This window comes from Oncorhynchus mykiss, chromosome 8 (genome assembly GCF_013265735.2).
Source record: "Oncorhynchus mykiss isolate Arlee chromosome 8, USDA_OmykA_1.1, whole genome shotgun sequence".
NCBI lineage: Eukaryota > Metazoa > Chordata > Actinopteri > Salmoniformes > Salmonidae > Oncorhynchus > Oncorhynchus mykiss.
This window is the reverse complement of record NC_048572.1, coordinates 80771056-80790914: the sequence shown is the minus strand read 5'-3', so window position 1 is coordinate 80790914 and position 19859 is coordinate 80771056. Positions and strand designations below refer to the sequence as shown.

General features: G+C 41.9%; 1 protein-coding gene across 14 annotated transcripts in view; it reads left to right on the top strand.

Annotated features, from left to right (window-relative positions):
- LOC110530751 (muscleblind-like protein 1) overlaps positions 1 to 19653 on the top strand; it is a 102247-nt gene extending 82594 nt beyond the window's left edge. For 5 of the 14 annotated variants that reach the window (XM_036986438.1, XM_036986439.1, XM_036986437.1 and 2 more), the window contains 11 exons: positions 3477 to 3647; positions 3880 to 3930; positions 4158 to 4364; positions 4749 to 4988; positions 6145 to 6198; positions 8539 to 8692; positions 12087 to 12122; positions 13111 to 13196; positions 13963 to 14007; positions 14881 to 14946; positions 19110 to 19653. In XM_036986438.1, the coding sequence (XP_036842333.1) occupies positions 3477 to 3647; positions 3880 to 3930; positions 4158 to 4364; positions 4749 to 4988; positions 6145 to 6198; positions 8539 to 8692; positions 12087 to 12122; positions 13111 to 13196; positions 13963 to 14007; positions 14881 to 14937 (1101 nt within the window). In that variant the 3' untranslated portion in view covers positions 14938 to 14946; positions 19110 to 19653. The remainder of the gene's footprint in view (positions 1 to 3476; positions 3648 to 3879; positions 3931 to 4157; positions 4365 to 4748; positions 4989 to 6144; positions 6199 to 8538; positions 8693 to 12086; positions 12123 to 13110; positions 13197 to 13962; positions 14008 to 14880; positions 14947 to 19109) is intronic. The other 9 variants (XM_036986442.1, XM_036986445.1, XM_036986444.1 and 6 more) reach the window with 9 other exon arrangements.
- Positions 19654 to 19859: the final 206 nt, after the last annotated feature.

Sequence of the window (19859 nt, the reverse complement as noted above, 5' to 3'; positions counted from 1 at the left end):
TGTGGATTGATGGCAGCATTTGTGTGAAACTGAAAGCACAAACCACTGCTTTTAATCAGGGCAAGGTGACCGGAAACATGACCGAATACAAACAGCGTAGCTATTCCCTCCGCAAGGCAATCAAACAAGCTAAGCGTCAGTATAGAGACAAAGTAGAATCTCAATTCAACGGCTCAGACACAAGAGGTATGTGGCAGGGTCTACAGTCAATCACGGATTACATAAAGAAAACCAGCCCAGTCACAGACCAGGATGTCTTGCTCCCAGGCAGACTAAATCACTTTTTTGCCCGCTTTGAGGACAATACAGTGCCACTGACACGGCCTGCAACCAAAACATGCGGACTCTCCTTCACTGCAGCCGACGTGAGGAAAACATTTAAACGTGTGAACCCTCGCAAGGCTGCAGGCCCAGACGGCATCCCCAGCCGCGCCCTCAGAGCATGCGCAGACCAGCTGGCTGGTGTGTTTACGGACATATTCAATCAATCCCTATCCCAGTCTGTTGTTCCCACATGCTTCAAGAGGGCCACCATTGTTCCTGTTCCCAAGAAAGCTAAGGTAACTGAGCTAAACGACTACCGCCACGGAGCACTCACTTCCGTCATCATGAAGTGCTTTGAGAGACAGATAGTCAAGGACCATATCACCTCCACCCTACCTGACACCCTAGACCCACTCCAATTTGCTTACCGCCCAAATAGGTCCACAGACGATGCAATCTCAACCACACTGCACACTGCCCTAACCCATCTGGACAAGAGGAATACCTATGTGAGAATGCCGTTCATCGACTACAGCTCGGCATTCAACACCATAGTGCCCTCCAAGCTTGTCATCAAGCTCGAGACCCTGGGTCTCGACCCCGCCCTGTGCAACTGGGTACTGGACTTCCTGACGGGCCGCCCCCAGGTGGTGAGGGTAGGCAACAACATCTCCACCCCGCTGATCCTCAACACTGGGGCCCCACAAGGGTGCGTTCTGAGCCCTCTCCTGTACTCCCTGTTCACCCACGACTGTGTGGCCACGCACGCCTCCAACTCAATCATCAAGTTTGCGGACGACACAACAGTGGTAGGCTTATATATATACTCTATATCATCTACTGCATCTTTATGTAATACATGTATCACTAGCCACTTGAACTATGCCACTTTGTTTACATACTCATCTCATATGTATATACTGCACTCAATACCATCTACTGTATCTTGCCTATGCCGCTCTGTACCATCACTCATTCATATATCTTTATGTACATATTCTTTATCCCCTTACACTTGTGTGTATAAGGTAGTAGTTTTGGAATTGTTAGTTAGATTACTTGTTATTACTGCATTGTCGGAACTAGAAGCACAAGCATTTCGCTACACTCGCATTAACATCTGCTAACCATGTGTATGTGACAAATAAAATGGGATTTGATTTGATTTGATTTGTGGGGACCAGACCACCAGATGTGAATTTATAATTACACATGTGGAGTTTTCTTACATGTGAAACTGCAAAGAAGATTTTCACATGTGATTGATTTTCACATGTTAACTTGCAATTCCACATGTGAAAGTGAGATTTCCTGCGAATTTCACATGTTTTTTTTCTTCTCACATGTGAAAAGGGGGTGTTATCATGTGAACTATAAGTTTAATACATGTGCAAATATGGTTTCACATGTGAAATTTAAGCTCAACATGTGAAACTGCAAATTCTTCCTGCCTGTATCTGAGTGGGGAAACTCTCTAAGGGTGCATCTCAATTGTCTTATGTGGTTTCCTCTCCTTATCTAATTTCCTTCATCTGCACTGACCAGAAAACACAGGATGAACACAATATGGATTATGATCACAAAGAACTGGCTTCCTTTCACCTGTCCAAGTGTTTCTGGTCAGTGCGAATGAAGGGAAGGAGAAAGGAGAAAGAGCTAACCACATTAGACACATTAGAATTGTCTGCATTTCGGTCCAAATTGAGTTATGGACATATATATTCTGTACCATATTCTCTGCCTATATACAACTCTAAATATCCCCAATTCATGTTGTTTAAGTTAAAAAGAATACGAGATGATAAAATAAATTGCTCACACCATTCAAACCATTGAGGGCGTGCAACTTTAGAGCCAACCATCTCAGATAGAACCTTTGGAATTCTAAGGTCCCGTATTGAGATGCACCCAGGCGGCAGGCCAGACAGACACAGCCCGTGGAATATCATGTAAATAAATAAATATATGGAAATAGCCCATGTGTGTCTGGCACCTGTTACAAGATCATGACTCCAGTATGTGTGTGTCTGGCACCTGTTACATGATCATGACTCCTGTGTGTGTGTGTGTGTGTGTGTGTGTGTGTGTGTGTGTGTGTGTGTGTGTGTGTGTGTGTGTGTGTGTGTGTGTGTGTGTGTGTGTGTGTGTGTGTGTGTGCGCGCGCGTGTGTGTGTGTGTGTGTGTGTGTGTGCGCGTGCGTGCGTGCGTGCGTCACACTTGAAGTATCCTGAACCCAGTCCTCCAGGATTTCTGCTACTGCACCCTTCCTTCTTGGCGCTGTGTATTGACAGCAGACAGCATAGACCGTCTCTCTTAGTTAGTTCATCAACTCTTGGCACAAGTGTTTTGAAGTTTCACTTCATATTGTGATGCGATGTCTCTGTATCATATGAATGTGTAGTGTGTATACCTCCTGTCAGACAGGTGGCTGGATATCTGGGAGGTGGTCCCACAGGGCCACAGAGACCCTCTTCTGGACTGAACACACACATGTATGCAGACACACAGACGCAGACACACAGATCTGTTTGTCTGTGTGTCTGCATCTGTGTGTCTGTGTCTGTGTGTCTGTGTCTCTGCATCTGTGTCTGTGTGTGTGTGTCTGTATCTGTGTGTCTGTGTGTCTGCATCTGTGTGTCTGATAGATGCAGACACGCAGACACACAGATGCAGACACAGACACACAGACACAGACACACAGACACAGACACACAGATGCAGACACACAGATACAGACACACAGATGCAGACACACATTTTTCTCCCACAGGGCAGAGCAGATAAAGAGAACCCTTAACAATTAGCAAGTACCAGGCTTAGTCCAGACCTAGAGTGAAGCAGGGTTAGGGGCATGCAGCTATAAACAGCTCCACACACACACACACACACACACACACAAACACACACACACACACACACACACACGCAGTTGTCAGCTGACTGTGTGTGTGTGTTTTCAGGACATGCCTCTGATGTTGACTAGCAGAGGGAACCATAACAAATCACCAGGTCACCTCAGGACAGGATCTCATACTGCAGATTATACATGTTGTATAAATATGGAATTAAACGATAGCATGGAATTATGGGTATCTGTCTATCTTCTGTCTGTTGTTGTCATACATGTTTTACAGTAAGTAATGCCAGTGCTGTCTGAATCTAAGTCAACTTTCACCTAATTTACTCTCTTTCTGTTGCTCCCCTCCCATCAGGGCCGTTGTTCCAGGGAGAATTGTAAGTACCTCCATCCTCCTGGTCACCTGAAGACCCAGCTGGAGATCAACGGCAGGAACAATCTGATCCAGCAGAAGAACATGGCCATGTTGGCCCAGCAGATGCAGCTCGCCAACGCCATGATGCCTGGCACACAGCTTCAGCCTATGGTGAGACAACACACACACACACTCATGTACAGTACATGTATGTCTTACAGACACATACACACACATACATGCATACACACACATATGCAAACACACACACACATGTATGCACACACAAACACACACACACGCATATGCACACACACGTGTGTATAATAGAATGGAACTGAACTGTGAGTGAATGCCAGGACCTGAAACCCCTCTTCATTTTCCTCAACCTTTGCCAATCCAGGTGAATCTCTATGACCTGGTCCAAGACAGCAACAGGTTCAGCTTACATCAAGTAAATGCCTGGCACCACCACATTACATGACAACACTTACAGTAGTCTAAAGGTCACTCTATTCCCTATATAGTGCAGTGCTTCTGAGCATTCTGAGAGTCCTAAAGCAATGCAGCACATAGGGAATAGGGGGTCAGTTAACTGTTGAACAAAGTACATGTAATATTTGACCTACCAGGAAGTATAACTTCTCACCTTTCACCTTTGTCTCTCTCTGCCCCTGACAGCCTATGTTCCCCATGGCGCCAGGCCTGGCCACCAATGCCAGCGCTGCGGCTTTCAACCCGTACCTGGGCCCTGTGTCACCCGGCCTGATGCAGCCAGAGATCATGCCCAGTCCACAGGTCCTCATGGCAGGCCACCCCAACCACGGACAGGTCCCCAACGCTGCTGCCGCTGCCGCACAGAAACTCATGAGGACAGACAGACTGGAGGTGAGAGATACAGACGGAGGGATTGACGGGCAGACAGATACACACGCACGCACATACACCCAGAAACCCTGTACTGACCCAAGAACACAAACATGCTGTGCTAACATAAAGCCTCTGCTGCCCTCTGCTGCCTTACAAATGCTGCCCTCTACTGCCTTACAAATGCTGCCCTCTACTGCCTTACAAATGCCATGTCCAACACACCGGTGACCCTGCTCAATGTCTGCTCAACATGTGCTCTGTGCATATCTGTGTAACTGAGTTTGACACCCCTGGTTTATGGCATCTGATATGTCATGCTTATGACGGCGTTACGAAGCCCTTGTGACAGGAGGTTTAAAGTGGAACTGATCCGTTATGTTCCTATCTCTCGCCCCTCACCAGGTGTGTCGTGAGTACCAGCGTGGCAACTGCTCCCGGGGGGAGAACGACTGTCGCTTCTCCCACCCCTCCGACAGCACCATGATAGACACCAACGACAACACGGTCACCGTGTGTATGGACTACATCAAGGGCCGCTGCTCCAGGGAGAAGTGCAAGTACTTCCACCCTCCGGCCCACCTGCAGGCCAAGATCAAGGCCGCCCAGCACCAGGTCAACCAGGCCACCGCCGCTGCAGCCATGGTGAGTAATCCGCCATCTTGGATCCTCTCTGTAACAGTCGCAGAGTGGGAATTAGGAAAACGCACTCAGTAGGATGAAGCTGCCCCTAGACACGGGTCTTAGGATTGGGGAGGGTAAACTGATCCTAGATCTGTGTCTGCGGGTAACTTCTCCATTATACTATATGTCCCTTCTGGCTTGTGACATTAACTGATAAAATAACAGAAGTTTACCTGGACTGACTGATTGTATCTGTAACTATGTCAGTGGGCGCGTCTTCCCCTGCACAGCTTCCTGTTGATATTCAATGTATTCAATGTGCTTATCTGACTGCAGTCTAAGTCTAATATAACAATGGTCCTTCCTCTCTCGTTGAACATCCACAGCTAAACTAGCACTGTGACACTTGTGTGTTGTTCTTAGTATTTGCCAGGCTTTGTTTGTATGAGGAACAATAACAAGCCTTGTGGTGTATAGTCATAGAAATGTGACAATGACTACGTACAGTAAAACAGTATATCGCTATTTTATAATTGAATGACCCCACTGGTCACACATTAAACAAACTGTAGCTCATTTTGCTTAATAAAGGCCTCCTAAACCCTTTCAATATGGACATGTAAATCTAAGGCCTACATAGATTTATAATCATTTATAAGCAAATGTCACACTATATAAAGGTGATGTAACAGGTCCTTGCATCTGATGTGATATGAACCCAATACTACCCTTCGTAAAATAGGACATTTGCTCATAAATGCTTTGTGCCATTTATGTAGGCCTTGTGAAGGGTTTATGAAGGCATAATACGTTTATTAGTTTATTTAAAGTGTGACCATATCGCTCAATGCCCAGTGTTTTTGAAGTAATGACAGTGAACAGTCCATTTTGTTTGTGTTTCCATCTTTCACAGTATTTGACTTAGCTAGATCCTTATTGAAGTGTTCTGTACTTGTCAGCCGTAGTACTGTAGTGTCCACACACTGTGCATGTCCTAGTTCTGTAATCCCCTTGTATACTGCATTCCAATGATTAGTTTTTTTATTTCTTTTGTTTTTTCTCACCTACCCAAACTGCACTGCTGCCCCCATGATACACCTCTGCTTGCTGGTTTATGTTAATGCGCTTGAACCCCATTGGCCCATTGCCATCATGTGCTCGCTGCCTGCTAATTAAGACTCAGTCGGCTGTCAAATCACTGAAGCGACCCCTCGACGCAACCTTTGACCTGGTACTATGACCTTTCACCTTTTAGCTTGGCATGTGGCTTTGTTGTCGTAGTGCAATGTCTTAACCCAGATATAACTACTTTAATTTGTTATTGTTTGTTATCTTTCCTCCTGTTGCTATATCTGTCATTATTTCCTGTGATAAACTGATTGTGGCTTCCTTCCCAGCTTGGACTGAATCTCCACCATGTTTGCGATTTAAAAACCCACCTCCCAAACAAACATCAATTGGACATTTGGATATGGAAATCTGTACAAAGGGCCACAATCAATTCATCACCTATATCTTATGTGAACAGCAGATGAAGAGAGTTAGGGAGTGTAGCTTTTAACAGTAGAAGAAGAGATTTAAGGAGTGTAGCTTTTAACAGTAGAAGAAGATAATTAGGGAGTGTAGCTTTTAACAGTAGAAGAAGAGATTTAGGGAGTGTAGCTTTTAACAGTAGAAGAAGAGAGTTAGGGAGTGTAGCTTTTAACAGTAGAAGAAGATAATTAGGGAGTGTAGCTTTTAACAGTAGAAGAAGAGAGTTAGGGAGTGTAGCTTTTAACAGTAGAAGAAGATAATTAGGGAGTGTAGCTTTTAACAGTAGAAGAAGAGATTTAGGGAGTGTAGCTTTTAACAGTAGAAGAAGAGAGTTAGGGAGTGTAGCTTTTAACAGTAGAAGAAGAGAATTAGGGAGTGTAGCTTTTAACAGTAGAAGAAGATAATTAGGGAGTGTAGCTTTTAACAGTAGAAGAAGAGAGTTAGGGAGTGTAGCTTTTAACAGTAGAAGAAGAGAGTTAGGGAGTGTAGCTTTTAACAGTAGAAGAAGAGAATTAGGGAGTGTAGCTTTTAACAGTAGAATAAGAAAATTAGGGAGTGTAGCTTTTAACAGTAGAAGAAGAGAGTTAGGGAGTGTAGCTTTTAACAGTAGAAGAAGAGAGTTAGGGAGTGTAGCTTTTAACAGTAGAAGAAGAGAATTAGGGAGTGTAGCTTTTAACAGTAGAATAAGAAAATTAGGGAGTGTAGCTTTTAACAGTAGAAGAAGAGAATTAGGGAGTGTAGCTTTTAACAGTAGAAGAAGAGAGTTAGGGAGTGTAGCTTTTAACAGTAGAAGAAGAGATTTAGGGAGTGTAGCTTTTAACAGTAGAAGAAGATAATTAGGGAGTGTAAAATGTAAAAGTACATTTAAATGGTGGCATGGCACAAGTTTATGTTCAATGTTCAATTGTAATTAGTTGTATGTATGTATGTATGTTTGTAAAGTATGTATGCATGTATGTGTTCCTAGTGCATGTCTAAATGAGTGGGATGGGATTAGAGTCACATAGTAGCGACCCCACCCTAGATAGAGTTAATATTAACGTCTCATAATACAGTTGATCATGGAGTTAGCAGTGCAGCCCTTTCTCTCTCTCTCTTTCCCTTTCTCTCTCTCTTTCCCTTTCTCTCTCTCTCTCTCTCTGTCTCTCTCTGTCTCTCTCTCTGTCTCTGTCTCTCTCTGTCTCTCTCTCTCTCTCTCTCTGTCTCTCTCATTCTCTGTCTCTCTCTGTCTCTCTCTCTGTCTCTCTCTCTCTCTGTCTCTCTGTCTCTCTCTTTCTCTGTCTCTCTCTCTCTGCTTCCTATCTCTTCCTCATAGCTGTGTTGTTATATTAATAGAGCAATGCTTGCTTTAGTTGCATTAAGTCAGCCCTAGGTGTATTTATACTGTATATCCTCCTTATTAAGCTTAGTAACTGATTATATCATGGAAATGAATGCTTTATAGTCACTATGTAGCCCCAGTTAGCACCATGCTCTTGCTTGTGTAGTAGTTGTGTAGACTGCTTGCTTGCTGAGGATAATGTGTTACACACAGTTACACATTGTTGTTGTTGTGATGTTGTTATTTTATCCTCTAACTTAACAGCAATTATCTTTTTTGTTTTTGTTTTTACCTCCAACACACCCTCTCTCTCTCTCTCTCTCTCTCTCTCTCTCTCTCTCTCTCTCTCTCTCTCTCTCTCTCTCTCTCTCTCACACCTCCCCCACACACCTCTCTCTCTCTCTCTCTCACACACACCCCTCCCCCACACACCTCTCTCTCTCTCTATCTCTCTCTCTCTCTCTCTCTCTCTCTCTCTCTCTCTCTCACACCTCCCCCACACACCTCTCTCTCTCTCTCTCTCTCTCTCTCTCTCTCTCTCTCTCTCTCTCTCTCTCTCTCTCTCACACCTCCCCCACACACCTCTCTCTCTCTCTCTCTCTCTCTCACACACCCCCCTCCCCCACACACCTCTCTCTCTCTCTATCTCTCTCTCTCTCTCTCTCTCTCTCTCTCTCATTCCCTCTTTCGTTCCCTCCCTCCGTTGGGTCTGGGCAGGGGATCCCCCACAGTATCATGCCTCCCATGCCCAAGCGGGCAGCCCTGGAGAAGGCTAACGGGGCTTCTGCCATGTTCAACACTGGCATGCTCCAGTACCAACAGGCCCTAGCCAACATGCAGTTTCAGCAGCAGGCTGCCTTCCTGCCCTCAGGTATGGCTCCCTTGGCGCCCACGCTGCTTTCATATGGTCTCTTTCATACATAGAACTAGAGCGAGTAGACCTGCCTGGACATTAAAGCTACACACTAAAAAACAATGGTTCTGTATAGTGCCAAATAAGGGTTCTTTGGCTCTATAAATAACCTTTCTCAATCTCAAAGATTCTACAAATAACCTTTTGAAGAACAATATACAAGGTACAGGTTAGATCAACTGGAATGACTCTCACTCACAGTTGCACAAAAAAAGAGCTGTGAGCAAACTCAGTGTGTAGTTATAGCTCAGCCATACAGTTGGAGGATGGAGACTGTGTGTGAATGTGGTCGGATGGGGACTGTGTGAATGTGATCTGGGTGGCTGTGTGTGAATGTGGTCGGATGGAGACTGTGTGTGAATGTGGTCTGGGGGGCTGTGTGTGAATGTGATCTGGGGGGCTGTGTGTGAATGTGGTCGGATGGAGACTGTGTATGAATGTGATCTGGGGGGCTGTGTGCGAATGTGGTCTGGGGGGCTGTGTGCGAATGTGGTCGGATGGAGACTGTGTATGAATGTGATCTGGGGGGCTGTGTGCGAATGTGGTCTGATGGTGACGGCATAGGGATGTTTGGGTTGTTCTTTCTGACCCAATGATTCTGTTTGGCAACATACTGAATGTCCTGCTTCTATATTAATACTATATGTCCTGCTTCTATATTAATACTATATGCCCTGCTTCTATATTAATACTATATGTCCTGCTTCTATATTAATACTATATATCCTGCTTCTATATTAATACTATATATCCTGCTTCTATATTAATACTATATGCCCTGCTTCTATATTAATACTATATGTCCTGCTTCTATATTAATACTATATGTCCTGCTTCTATATTAATACTATATGTCCTGCTTCTATATTAATACTATATGCCCTGCTTCTATATTAATACTATATGTCCTGCTTCTATATTAATACTATATGCCCTGCTTCTATACTAATACTATATGTCCTGCTTCTATATTAATACTATATGCCCTGCTTCTATATTAATACTATATGTCCTGCTTCTATATTAATACTATATGCCCTGCTTCTATATTAATACTATATGTCCTGCTTCTATATTAATACTATATGTCCTGCTTCTATATTAATACTATATGTCCTGCTTCTATATTAATACTATATGTCCTGCTTCTATATTAATACTATATATCCTGCTTCTATATTAATACTATATATCCTGCTTCTATATTAATACTATATATCCTGCTTCTATATTAATACTATATGTCCTGCTTCTATATTAATACTATATGTCCTGCTTCTATATTAATACTATATGTCCTGCTTCTATATTAATACTATATGCCCTGCTTCTATATTAATACTATATGTCCTGCTTCTATATTAATACTATATGTCCTGCTTCTATATTAATACTATATGCCCTGCTTCTATATTAATACTATATGTCCTGCTTCTATATTAATACTATATGCCCTGCTTCTATATTAATACTATATGTCCTGCTTCTATATTAATACTATATGTCCTGCTTCTATATGAATACTATATGTCCTGCTTCTATATTAATACTATATGCCCTGCTTCTATATTAATACTATATGTCCTGCTTCTATATTAATACTATATGTCCTGCTTCTATATGAATACTATATGTCCTGCTTCTATATTAATACTATATGCCCTGCTTCTATATTAATACTATATGTCTTGCTTCTATATTAATATTATATGTCCTGCTTCTATATTAATACTATATGTCCTGCTTCTATATTAATACTATATGCCCTGCTTCTATATTAATACTATATGTCCTGCTTCTATATTAATACTATATGCCCTGCTTCTATATTAATACTATATGCCCTGCTTCTATATTAATACTATATGTCCTACTTCTATATTAATACTATATATCCTGCTTCTATATTAATACTATATATCCTGCTTCTATATTAATACTATATGTCCTGCTTCTATATTAATACTATATATCCTGCTTCTATATTAATACTATATATCCTGCTTCTATATTAATACTATATATCCTGCTTCTATATTAATACTATATATCCTGCTTCTATATTAATACTATATATCCTGCTTCTATATTAATACTATATATCCTGCTTCTATATTAATACTATATGTCCTGCTTCTATATTAATACTATATATCCTGCTTCTATATTAATACTATATATCCTGCTTCTATATTAATACTATATATCCTGCTTCTATATTAATACTATATATCCTGCTTCTATATTAATACTATATGCCCTGCTTCTATATTAATACTATATGCCCTGCTTCTATATTAATACTATATGTCCTGCTTCTATATTAATACTATATGTCCTGCTTCTATATTAATACTATATATCCTGCTTCTATATTAATACTATATGCCCTGCTTCTATATTAATACTATATGTCCTGCTTCTATATTAATACTATATATCCTGCTTCTATATTAATACTATATATCCTGCTTCTATATTAATACTATATATCCTGCTTCTATATTAATACTATATATCCTGCTTCTATATTAATACTATATATCCTGCTTCTATATTAATACTATATATCCTGCTTCTATATTAATACTATATATCCTGCTTCTATATTAATACTATATATCCTGCTTCTATATTAATACTATATGCCCTGCTTCTATATTAATACTATATGCCCTGCTTCTATATTAATACTATATGTCCTGCTTCTATATTAATACTATATGTCCTGCTTCTATATTAATACTATATATCCTGCTTCTATATTAATACTATATGTCCTGCTTCTATATTAATACTATATGTCCTGCTTCTGTTTGGCAACATCTCTTGTATCTCTTACTTCCATATTAATACTGAGCTGCTTCCTGTTTTTGTTTCTATCTTGAGCGTGGGTGTATGTGATGTGTCACTATTATGATGATCCCTTTTTTCTAGAACTATTCATTGATTGTTTATTGCTGCTACTATTATTATCACAGTTGATTGCAAATGAATATCCATGACACCTCAGACAAAAGTGCCTGATCTGATCAGTATAAACTCTCAACCTGATTCTCCTGATCGTCTAGTTTGGTCTAGATTGGTCAGCACCAGGGTTGGGGTCAATTACATTTAAATTCCAGTCAATTCAGAAAGTAAATCCAACTACACATTTCCCTCAGTATTTCCACTGCTGTCCACTGACTGTGTTACTGAATGCTGTCCAGTTAATTCATTCATGTTATTCTCCTGATCTCTTCCTTCACTCTAACGAATCTTGTGATGGGCTGTTTTGATTTCTCTCCCCCCTTTTCCAATCCACTTCCTGTTGCACACTTCCTGTTGCACTGCATGATGGGCATTTGAGCAGGCTCAATATTCTGCATGACCCCCACCACCGGTGTTGGTAGGTTCCAGCATTCCTTCTTCACCAATTAGCTTTAAGCCTTGCCAGTGACTCGCACGCCATCAAAATCTAACTAACCATCACACAGCTAAAAGGTGGCACCTTGGCTTTCTGAAGCGAACCCAGATAGTTTTCTAGCATGACTCCCAATCTGTTCGTGCTGTCTAGTCAATGATTATTAATTAGTCAAGACAGCACAAACAGATCTGGGATCTGGCTAATAGTTTAATCAATAATAATGAATCAGTAATCATTAGTATGATCATATCAACATGTAGTTGGATCTGCCTTTGCTTTGATACATTTGAGCCCTATATATAGCCTTTGACTTCATCAATTCACAAATCATCTCATCATGGGTGTTGGTGACTTGGGAGTCACAGGGTTGGTTGTGGCATATAACTGACTCATTTGCACATTTCATTTGTCAATGATAATGTATTTGGTCATATCTATAAATGTAAATACTGGAGATAAGTTTTATTCTGTTTCGGGTGTACTACCAAACATGTTACTGTAAATACACATTGGACCCTAAGCTGTGATTGCTTGACCCTTGACCCTTCTCTGCCCTCTCTGTTGACAACATCAGCTTTTGGCTGGTATAACCTCAATATGCCATCCACAAATGTACCACACTGAATCCCCTATACCCTTTACACTCATGGCTGCATTCCAATCAGATAACTCACTCCCTTCTCTTCTCCCTCATGTCCTTTTCCTCTTCAGATCAGATTGATTGATTGATTAGAAAGGACTGGAGGTGTTCAGGCAATATAGTAACTGCCTTCCCTAACCTTCTTGTTGTCTGCTTCCTATTGCTTACATCTATCCAATCCTCTCAGAGGGAAAGGGAGTGAGTTGTTGAATTGGAATGCCCCACCACCCCCTCCTCACCACCAGTCCTTCACATTTGCCTGGTGGCCAATTGGCCATACTCCACTCCTCTGTGTGTTGTTGCTTATATGATTTTCCCTTCTGACAAAAGTACCCATGATGCACGGTGGTACGCCAGCATCTGCAGCCACCACATCTGCCACAAGCGTTCCCTTCGCAACCACCTCAGCCAATCAGGTTTGCTCCCGTCCCTCTATCTCTTTCTTTTTTCCTTCTCTCTCTCTCCCTCTTCCTCTCCCTCTCTCTCTCTCTCTCTCTCTCTCTCTCTCTCTCTCTCTCTCTCTCTCTCTCTCTCTCTCTCTCTCTCTCTCTCTCTCTCTCTCTCTGTCTCTCTCTCTCTCTCTCTCTCTCTCTCTCTCTCTCTGTCTCTCTCTCTCTCTCTCTCTCTCTCTCTCTCTCTCTCTCTCTCTCTCTCTCTGTCTCTCTCTCTCTCTCCCTCTCTCTCTCTCGCTCTCTCGCTCTCTCGCTCTCTCGCTCTCTCGCTCTCTCGCTCTCGCTCTCGCTCTCTCGCTCTCTCGCTCTCTCGCTCTCTCGCTCTCTCTCTCTCTCTCTCTCTCTCTCTCTCTGTCTCTCTCTCTGTCTCTCTCTCTCTCTCTCTCTCTCTCTCTCTCTCTCTCTCTCTCTCTCTCTCTCTCTTTGTCTCTCTGTCTCTCTCTCTCTCTCTTTGTCTCTCTCTCTCTCGGTCTCTCCCTATCCCAGGAGATGGGTTTCCCTCTCGTTGACTTACACTAGTTGTTTCCAGTTCTTAACATTATTAGATGGACCTTTATAGTGTTGGTTGTTAGAACAGTACATGTGTGATGTTAATGGTCAACTTTTAATGTCCTTGTTAAATACAAGTAAAAAATGTTATTAACTTGTCATTCTGGGGAGACATTTCCTGTTTGTCGTTATAATGTCTGACATCATTTTAACCTCGATGTTTGTCCTTTCTTATTTTGAGGACTCTTCCTTATCAAAGTTGACTACCAATGAGTACATGCAATTGGTATGTATGAGGAGGTTTTCCTTCTTTTTGTAAAGTATTTTGTACAGCAGGTGCTGGAAGCAGTTGCTATCTGTTGCCACTTGGTTCTTCTGCAGCTGCTTACGTATGGCATTGCTGTGCCGCATGCAGTCAATGCTACTGCAGTGTCTGAGGAGTCCACATTTTCCTGCTGCTGACATTCCAAGGCCGTTTAGTGAGGAGACATTACAGTTGAGATGTAAAAGTACACAGTATGTGGTCACATAGGACAAGGGAAAGAATACATAGTCAAAAAATATATATGTTTACCTATACTGAGAGTGCAACAAGAAATTAGATTCAACATTATTATCCCCAAAGAAAATGTGTTTATCCTTAACTACCTGCAGGTCATTTTTGTAGTGCCCAAACATATATTTTTTAAAGGAGGTCACCAAATTGGAGGACTTGAGTTTGCATGGGTAGCCACCTCACTACCAACTGACATTTAGTCTCCTTCCCCTCACACACGCCCCGCCAACCCTTCCTTGATCAGGTGTCAGTGATCCTATAAAATGTTTGCTTTTATCTAGATAACGTTGTAACCACATTCTGCCTTATCTTGCTATCTTCATCTCCTTTTGGGTAATGAACTCTGAGATTTGCTTAAAACTGCGGATCAGGGTCCGATGATGTGCATAAGATGTGGGATGTGTTTTTGAGGGGTGGGGGGGTTCCGAGGATGTGTATAAGATGTGGGATGTGTTTTTGAGGGGTGGGGGGTCAGATGATGTGCATAAGATGCGCATAAGATGTGGGATGTGTTTTTGAGGGGTGGGGTTCCGATGATGTGCATAAGATGTGCATAAAATGTGGGATGTGTTTTTGATTTCTCTGCTCTGTCTCCATCCACAGATTCCAATTATTTCTGCCGATCATCTGAGTAACCACAAGTATCTGACTCAAATGTAGTCAAGAACAGTGAGTTTCTATTCATCTCTGTTTCTCTACAGTATGTTTACCTTCCAACCCCGCCAAGAATATCTGAGTGCATTTAGCCAAATTATGGCAGCATTTTTCTCCATGCTTATACATGTAAAGGAGCAATCTGCAATCGCTACACACACTGCATTCGGAAAGTATTCAAATCGCTTGACTTTTTCCACATTTTGTTACATACATTTAAAAATGTTTTTTTAACTTTAATATTACATTTACATAAGTATTCAGACCCTTTACTCAGTACTTTGTTGAAGCACCTTTGGCAGCGATTACAGCATTAAGTCTTCTTGGGTTTGACACTACAAGCATGGCACACCTGTATTTGGGGGGTTTCCCCCATTCTTCTCTGCAGATCCTCTCAAGCTGTCAGGTTGGATTGGGAGCGTTGCTGCACAGCTATTTTCAGGTCTCTCCAGAGATGTTCGATCAGGTTCAAGTCCGGGCTCTAGCTGGGCCACTCATAGACATTCAGTGACTTTTCCCGAAGCCACTCCTGCGTTGTCTTGGCTGTGTGCTTTGGGTCATTGTCCTGTTGGATGGTGAACCTTCACCACATTATGAGGTCTTGAGCCCTCTGGAGCAGGTTTTCATCAAGGATCTGTACTTTGCTCTGTTCATCTTTCCCCCGATCCTGACTAGTCTCCCAATCCTTGCCGTTGAAAAGCATCCCCAAAGCATAATGCTGCCACCACCATGCTTCACCGTAGGGATGGTGCCAGATTTCCTCTAGATGTGATGATTGGCATTCAGGCCAAAGAGTTCAATATTGGCTTCATCAGACTAGAGAATTGTGTTACTCATCATCTGAGAGTTTTAGGTGCCCTTTGGCAAACTCCAAGCGGGCTGCGTGTGCCTTTTACTGAGGAGTGGCTTCCGTCTGGCTCTCTACCATAAAGGCCTGATTGGTGGAGTGCTGCAGAGATGGTTGTCCTTCTGAAAGGTTCTCCCATCTCCACAGAGGAACTATGGAGCTTTGTTAGAGTGACCATCGGGTTCTTGGTCACCTCCCTGACCCTGGCCCTTCTCCCCTGATTGCTCAGTTTGGCCGAGCTGCCAGCTCTAGGAAGAGTCTTGGTGGTTCTAAACTTCTTCCATTTAAGAATGATGGAGACCACTGTGTTCTTGGGAACCTTCAATGCTGTAGAAATGTTTTGGTACCCTTTCCCAGATCTGTGCCTCGACACAATCCTGTCTCGGAGCTCTACATACAAGTCCTTCGATCTTATGGCTTGGTTTTTGCTCTGACATGCACTGTCAACTGTGGGATCTTATATAGACAGGTGTGTGCCTTTCCAAGTCATGTCCGATCAATTAAATTTACCACAGGTGAACTCCAATCAGATTGGAGTGGACCTGAGCAGGATGCAATTTCAAGTCTCATAGCAAAGGGCCTGAATACTTATGTAAATAAGATATTAGCTAGCCGTCTTTATTACTTCCTGGTCTCATTCTTGCTGGCATCAGAAGTTTAAAAAAAGTATTAATCTAATTGGCCTCCATATAACTCTTACAGAATTTCCATGTGGACGGGGATATTGGAAACTTAATCAAAGCCTACTGGATGACAAATTATTCTTAACAAAGACAAAATATTTAATAATTGACTTTTTTCTGTACAACAGTGATGGGAAAAAAGTATTTGATCCCCTGCTGATTTTGTACTTTTGCCCACTGACAAAGAAATGATCAGTCTATAATTAATGGTGGGTTTATTTTAACAGTGAGAGACAGAATAACAACAACAAAATCCAGAAAAACGCATGTCAAAAATGTTAGAAATTGATTTGCATTTTAATGAGGGAAATAAGTATTTGACCCCTCTGCAAAATATGACTTAGTACTTGGTGGCAAAACCCTTGTTGGCAATCACAGAGGTCAGATGTTTCTTGTAGTTGGCCACCAGGTTTGCACACATCTCAGGAGGGATTTTGTCCCACTCCTCTTTGCAGATCTTCTCCAAGTCATTAAGGTTTCGAGGCTGATGTTTGGAAACTCAAACCTTCAGCTCCCTCCACATATTTTCTATGGGATTAAGGTCTGGAGACTGGCTAGGCCACTCCAGGACCTTAATGTGCTTCTTCTTGAGCCACTCCTTTGTTGCCTTGGCCGTGTGTTTTGGGTCATTGTTATGCTGGAATAACCATCCACGACCCATTTTCAATGCCCTGGCTAAGGGAAGGAGGTTCTCACCCAAGATTTGACAGTACATGGCCCCGTCCATCGTCCCTTTGATGTGGTGAAGTTATCCTGTCCCCTTAGCAGAAAAACACCCCCAAAGCATAACGTTTCAACCTCCATGTTTGACGGTGGGGATGGTGTTCTTGGGGTCATAGGCAGCATTCCTCTTCCTCCAAACACGACGAGTTGAGTTGATGCCAAAGAGCTCCATTTTGGTCTCATCTGACCTTAACACTTTCACCCAGTTGTCCTCTGAATCATTCAGATGTTCATTGGCAAACTTCAGATGGCATGTATATGTGCTTTCTTGAGCAGGGGGACCTTGCGGGCGCTGCAGGATTTCAGTCCTTCACGGCGTAGTGTGTTACCAATTGTTTTCTTGGTGACTATGGTCCCAGCTGCCTTAAGATCATTGACAAGATCCTCCCGTGTAGTTCTGGGCTGATTCCTAACCGTTCTCATGATCATTGCAACTCCACGAGGTGAGATCTTGCATGGAGCCCCAGGCCGAGGGAGATTGACAGTTCATTTGCGAATAATCGCACCAACTGTTGTCACCTTCTCTCCAAGCTGCTTGGCGATGGTCTTGTAGCCCATTCCAGCCTTGTGTAGTAGGTCTACAATCTTGTCCCTGACATCCTTGGAGAGCTCTTTGGTCTTGGCCATGGTGGAGAGTTTGGAATCTGATTGATTGATTGCTTCTGTGGACAGGCGTCTTTTATACAGGTAACGAGCTGAGATTAGGAGCACACTCTTAAAGGGAGTGCTCCTATTCTCATCTTGTTACCTGTATAAAAGACACCTGGGAGCCAGAAATCTTTCTGATTGAGAGGGGGTCAAATACTTTTTTCCCTCATTAAAATGCAAATCAATTTATAACATTTTTGACATGAGTTTTTCTGGATTTTTTTGTTGTTTTTGTCTCTTACTGTTCAAATAAACCCACCATTAAAATTATAGACTGATAATTTCTTTGTCAGTGGGCAAACGTACAAAATCAGTAGGGGATCAAATACTTTTTTTCCCTCACTGTAGGTACATTAGATCCCCTTATTGTATGGGACACTTTTAAATGTACTTTCAAAGGCCATTCAATACAATACTCATCATTTAAACAAAAGCAGTTTAGGTCAAAAGAGATTAGACTAATAAAGGAAATAGAGGAAGTAACAGCGCAGGTAGATGGAAATGGAAACTGTGCTCTAGAGGCACAAAATAGGTTAAAGGAAAAACAAAAAGAATTGGAGGTACTTATTCAAGAACGATCAAGTGTAATGTTTTACAAAAATAAAGCGAATTGGATGGAAAATTGTGAAAAATGCACAATATTTTTCTTGAATTTTCAACATTAATTTACAGAAACTCAGAGTCATCTTTGGAAGGTGAATCTAAATATTTTAAGCGTAAGTTTTCTTTTCTGCCGTTTCCACTGAATGATGTTATATGTAAGGATGTATTTCATAATAATAATAATAATAATAATAATCATGTAAAATCAACAAATGTTCAGAAAGTGAAGGCCAACTTACAGGAGAGGAACTTTTTTCAGTCTGGAAAAACACTAGGGCTTGATGGTATACCAGTAGAGTTATATATCAGACCTTTTTTGATGTACTCAAATATCCATTATTAGCATGTTTTAATAACTCCTATTTAAAATGGTAGACTTTCAGGTACCATTTCATTACTAGTGTATTTTCTGAATGCAGTGTACGCGTTGGGATTTAAATGAATGATATATGCCCATTGAGCTCTGTCTATGAATTTGAGAGTGGTTACATTTCTCCAGCCTCATCCCTCAGATTTTTACCAAAACAGTGGTGGGGTCTCCGCTTTGTTATTGTTTGAACTGCAGATTGCAGCTTTAAGCAACCTTTCAGAGAACAACAATAAGATATTGGAAGGCTAGCTTCATTTGAAAATAATGTATTTTTTAATGTAATTCCTCGCCTCTTGTTTTACAGATCAAATGAATGGTTGATGGCACCGTCCAAGCCTAAAGAGTTCAGCCTTTATGTAAATAGTGTTCAGAATGTCAAGCAATGGACTGGAGGACCATCGGTCATCATCTCTCAGCCACTCTGGAATGCTGGTCTTGTTACGCATGCAAACATCGGTGTGCTCGGTCGATGCCATGACACACACACATACACATACACACACACACACACACACACACACACACACCCTCGTCCTCCAAGTCAACGTCCAGCTGAGAAGAGGAGTGTCTGTCTGTCTGTCCTTCTCTGCTGACAGACAGACGCTGAGTACATTAACAGTACACCTGTTTGTTCAAACACAAAACCATGGCACTCAAATTATTTTACCTTTTTTCTGCACACACATGAGGTTGAGACCGAGGTGTTGTTGCATCTACCCTGAATAATACAGTGTTGGTACGTTGGTAGACCAAGACAGAAGTTTTTTATTCGCTTTGTTCTGTTTTTAAATTAATCGACTTAAAACATTTGCAAACGTGCCCCTTAAATTTCAATTTAAATCAGAAAGGCACAATACATTTTAAAAGGGCGAAACGTCAGAGCATGTACAGTTTTCTGTTTTTAATAAGGCTTCTAGTTAAACTAGATACTAAAATGAGGGTCAGAGACATATGAATGTTCTGGGTAAGAAACACACCTGTGTACCTTTTGAAAGCACAGCTTTAAGCACCATAGAGGCCATACATCCCAAGCCAGAGTGTTAGTTCAGCAGTG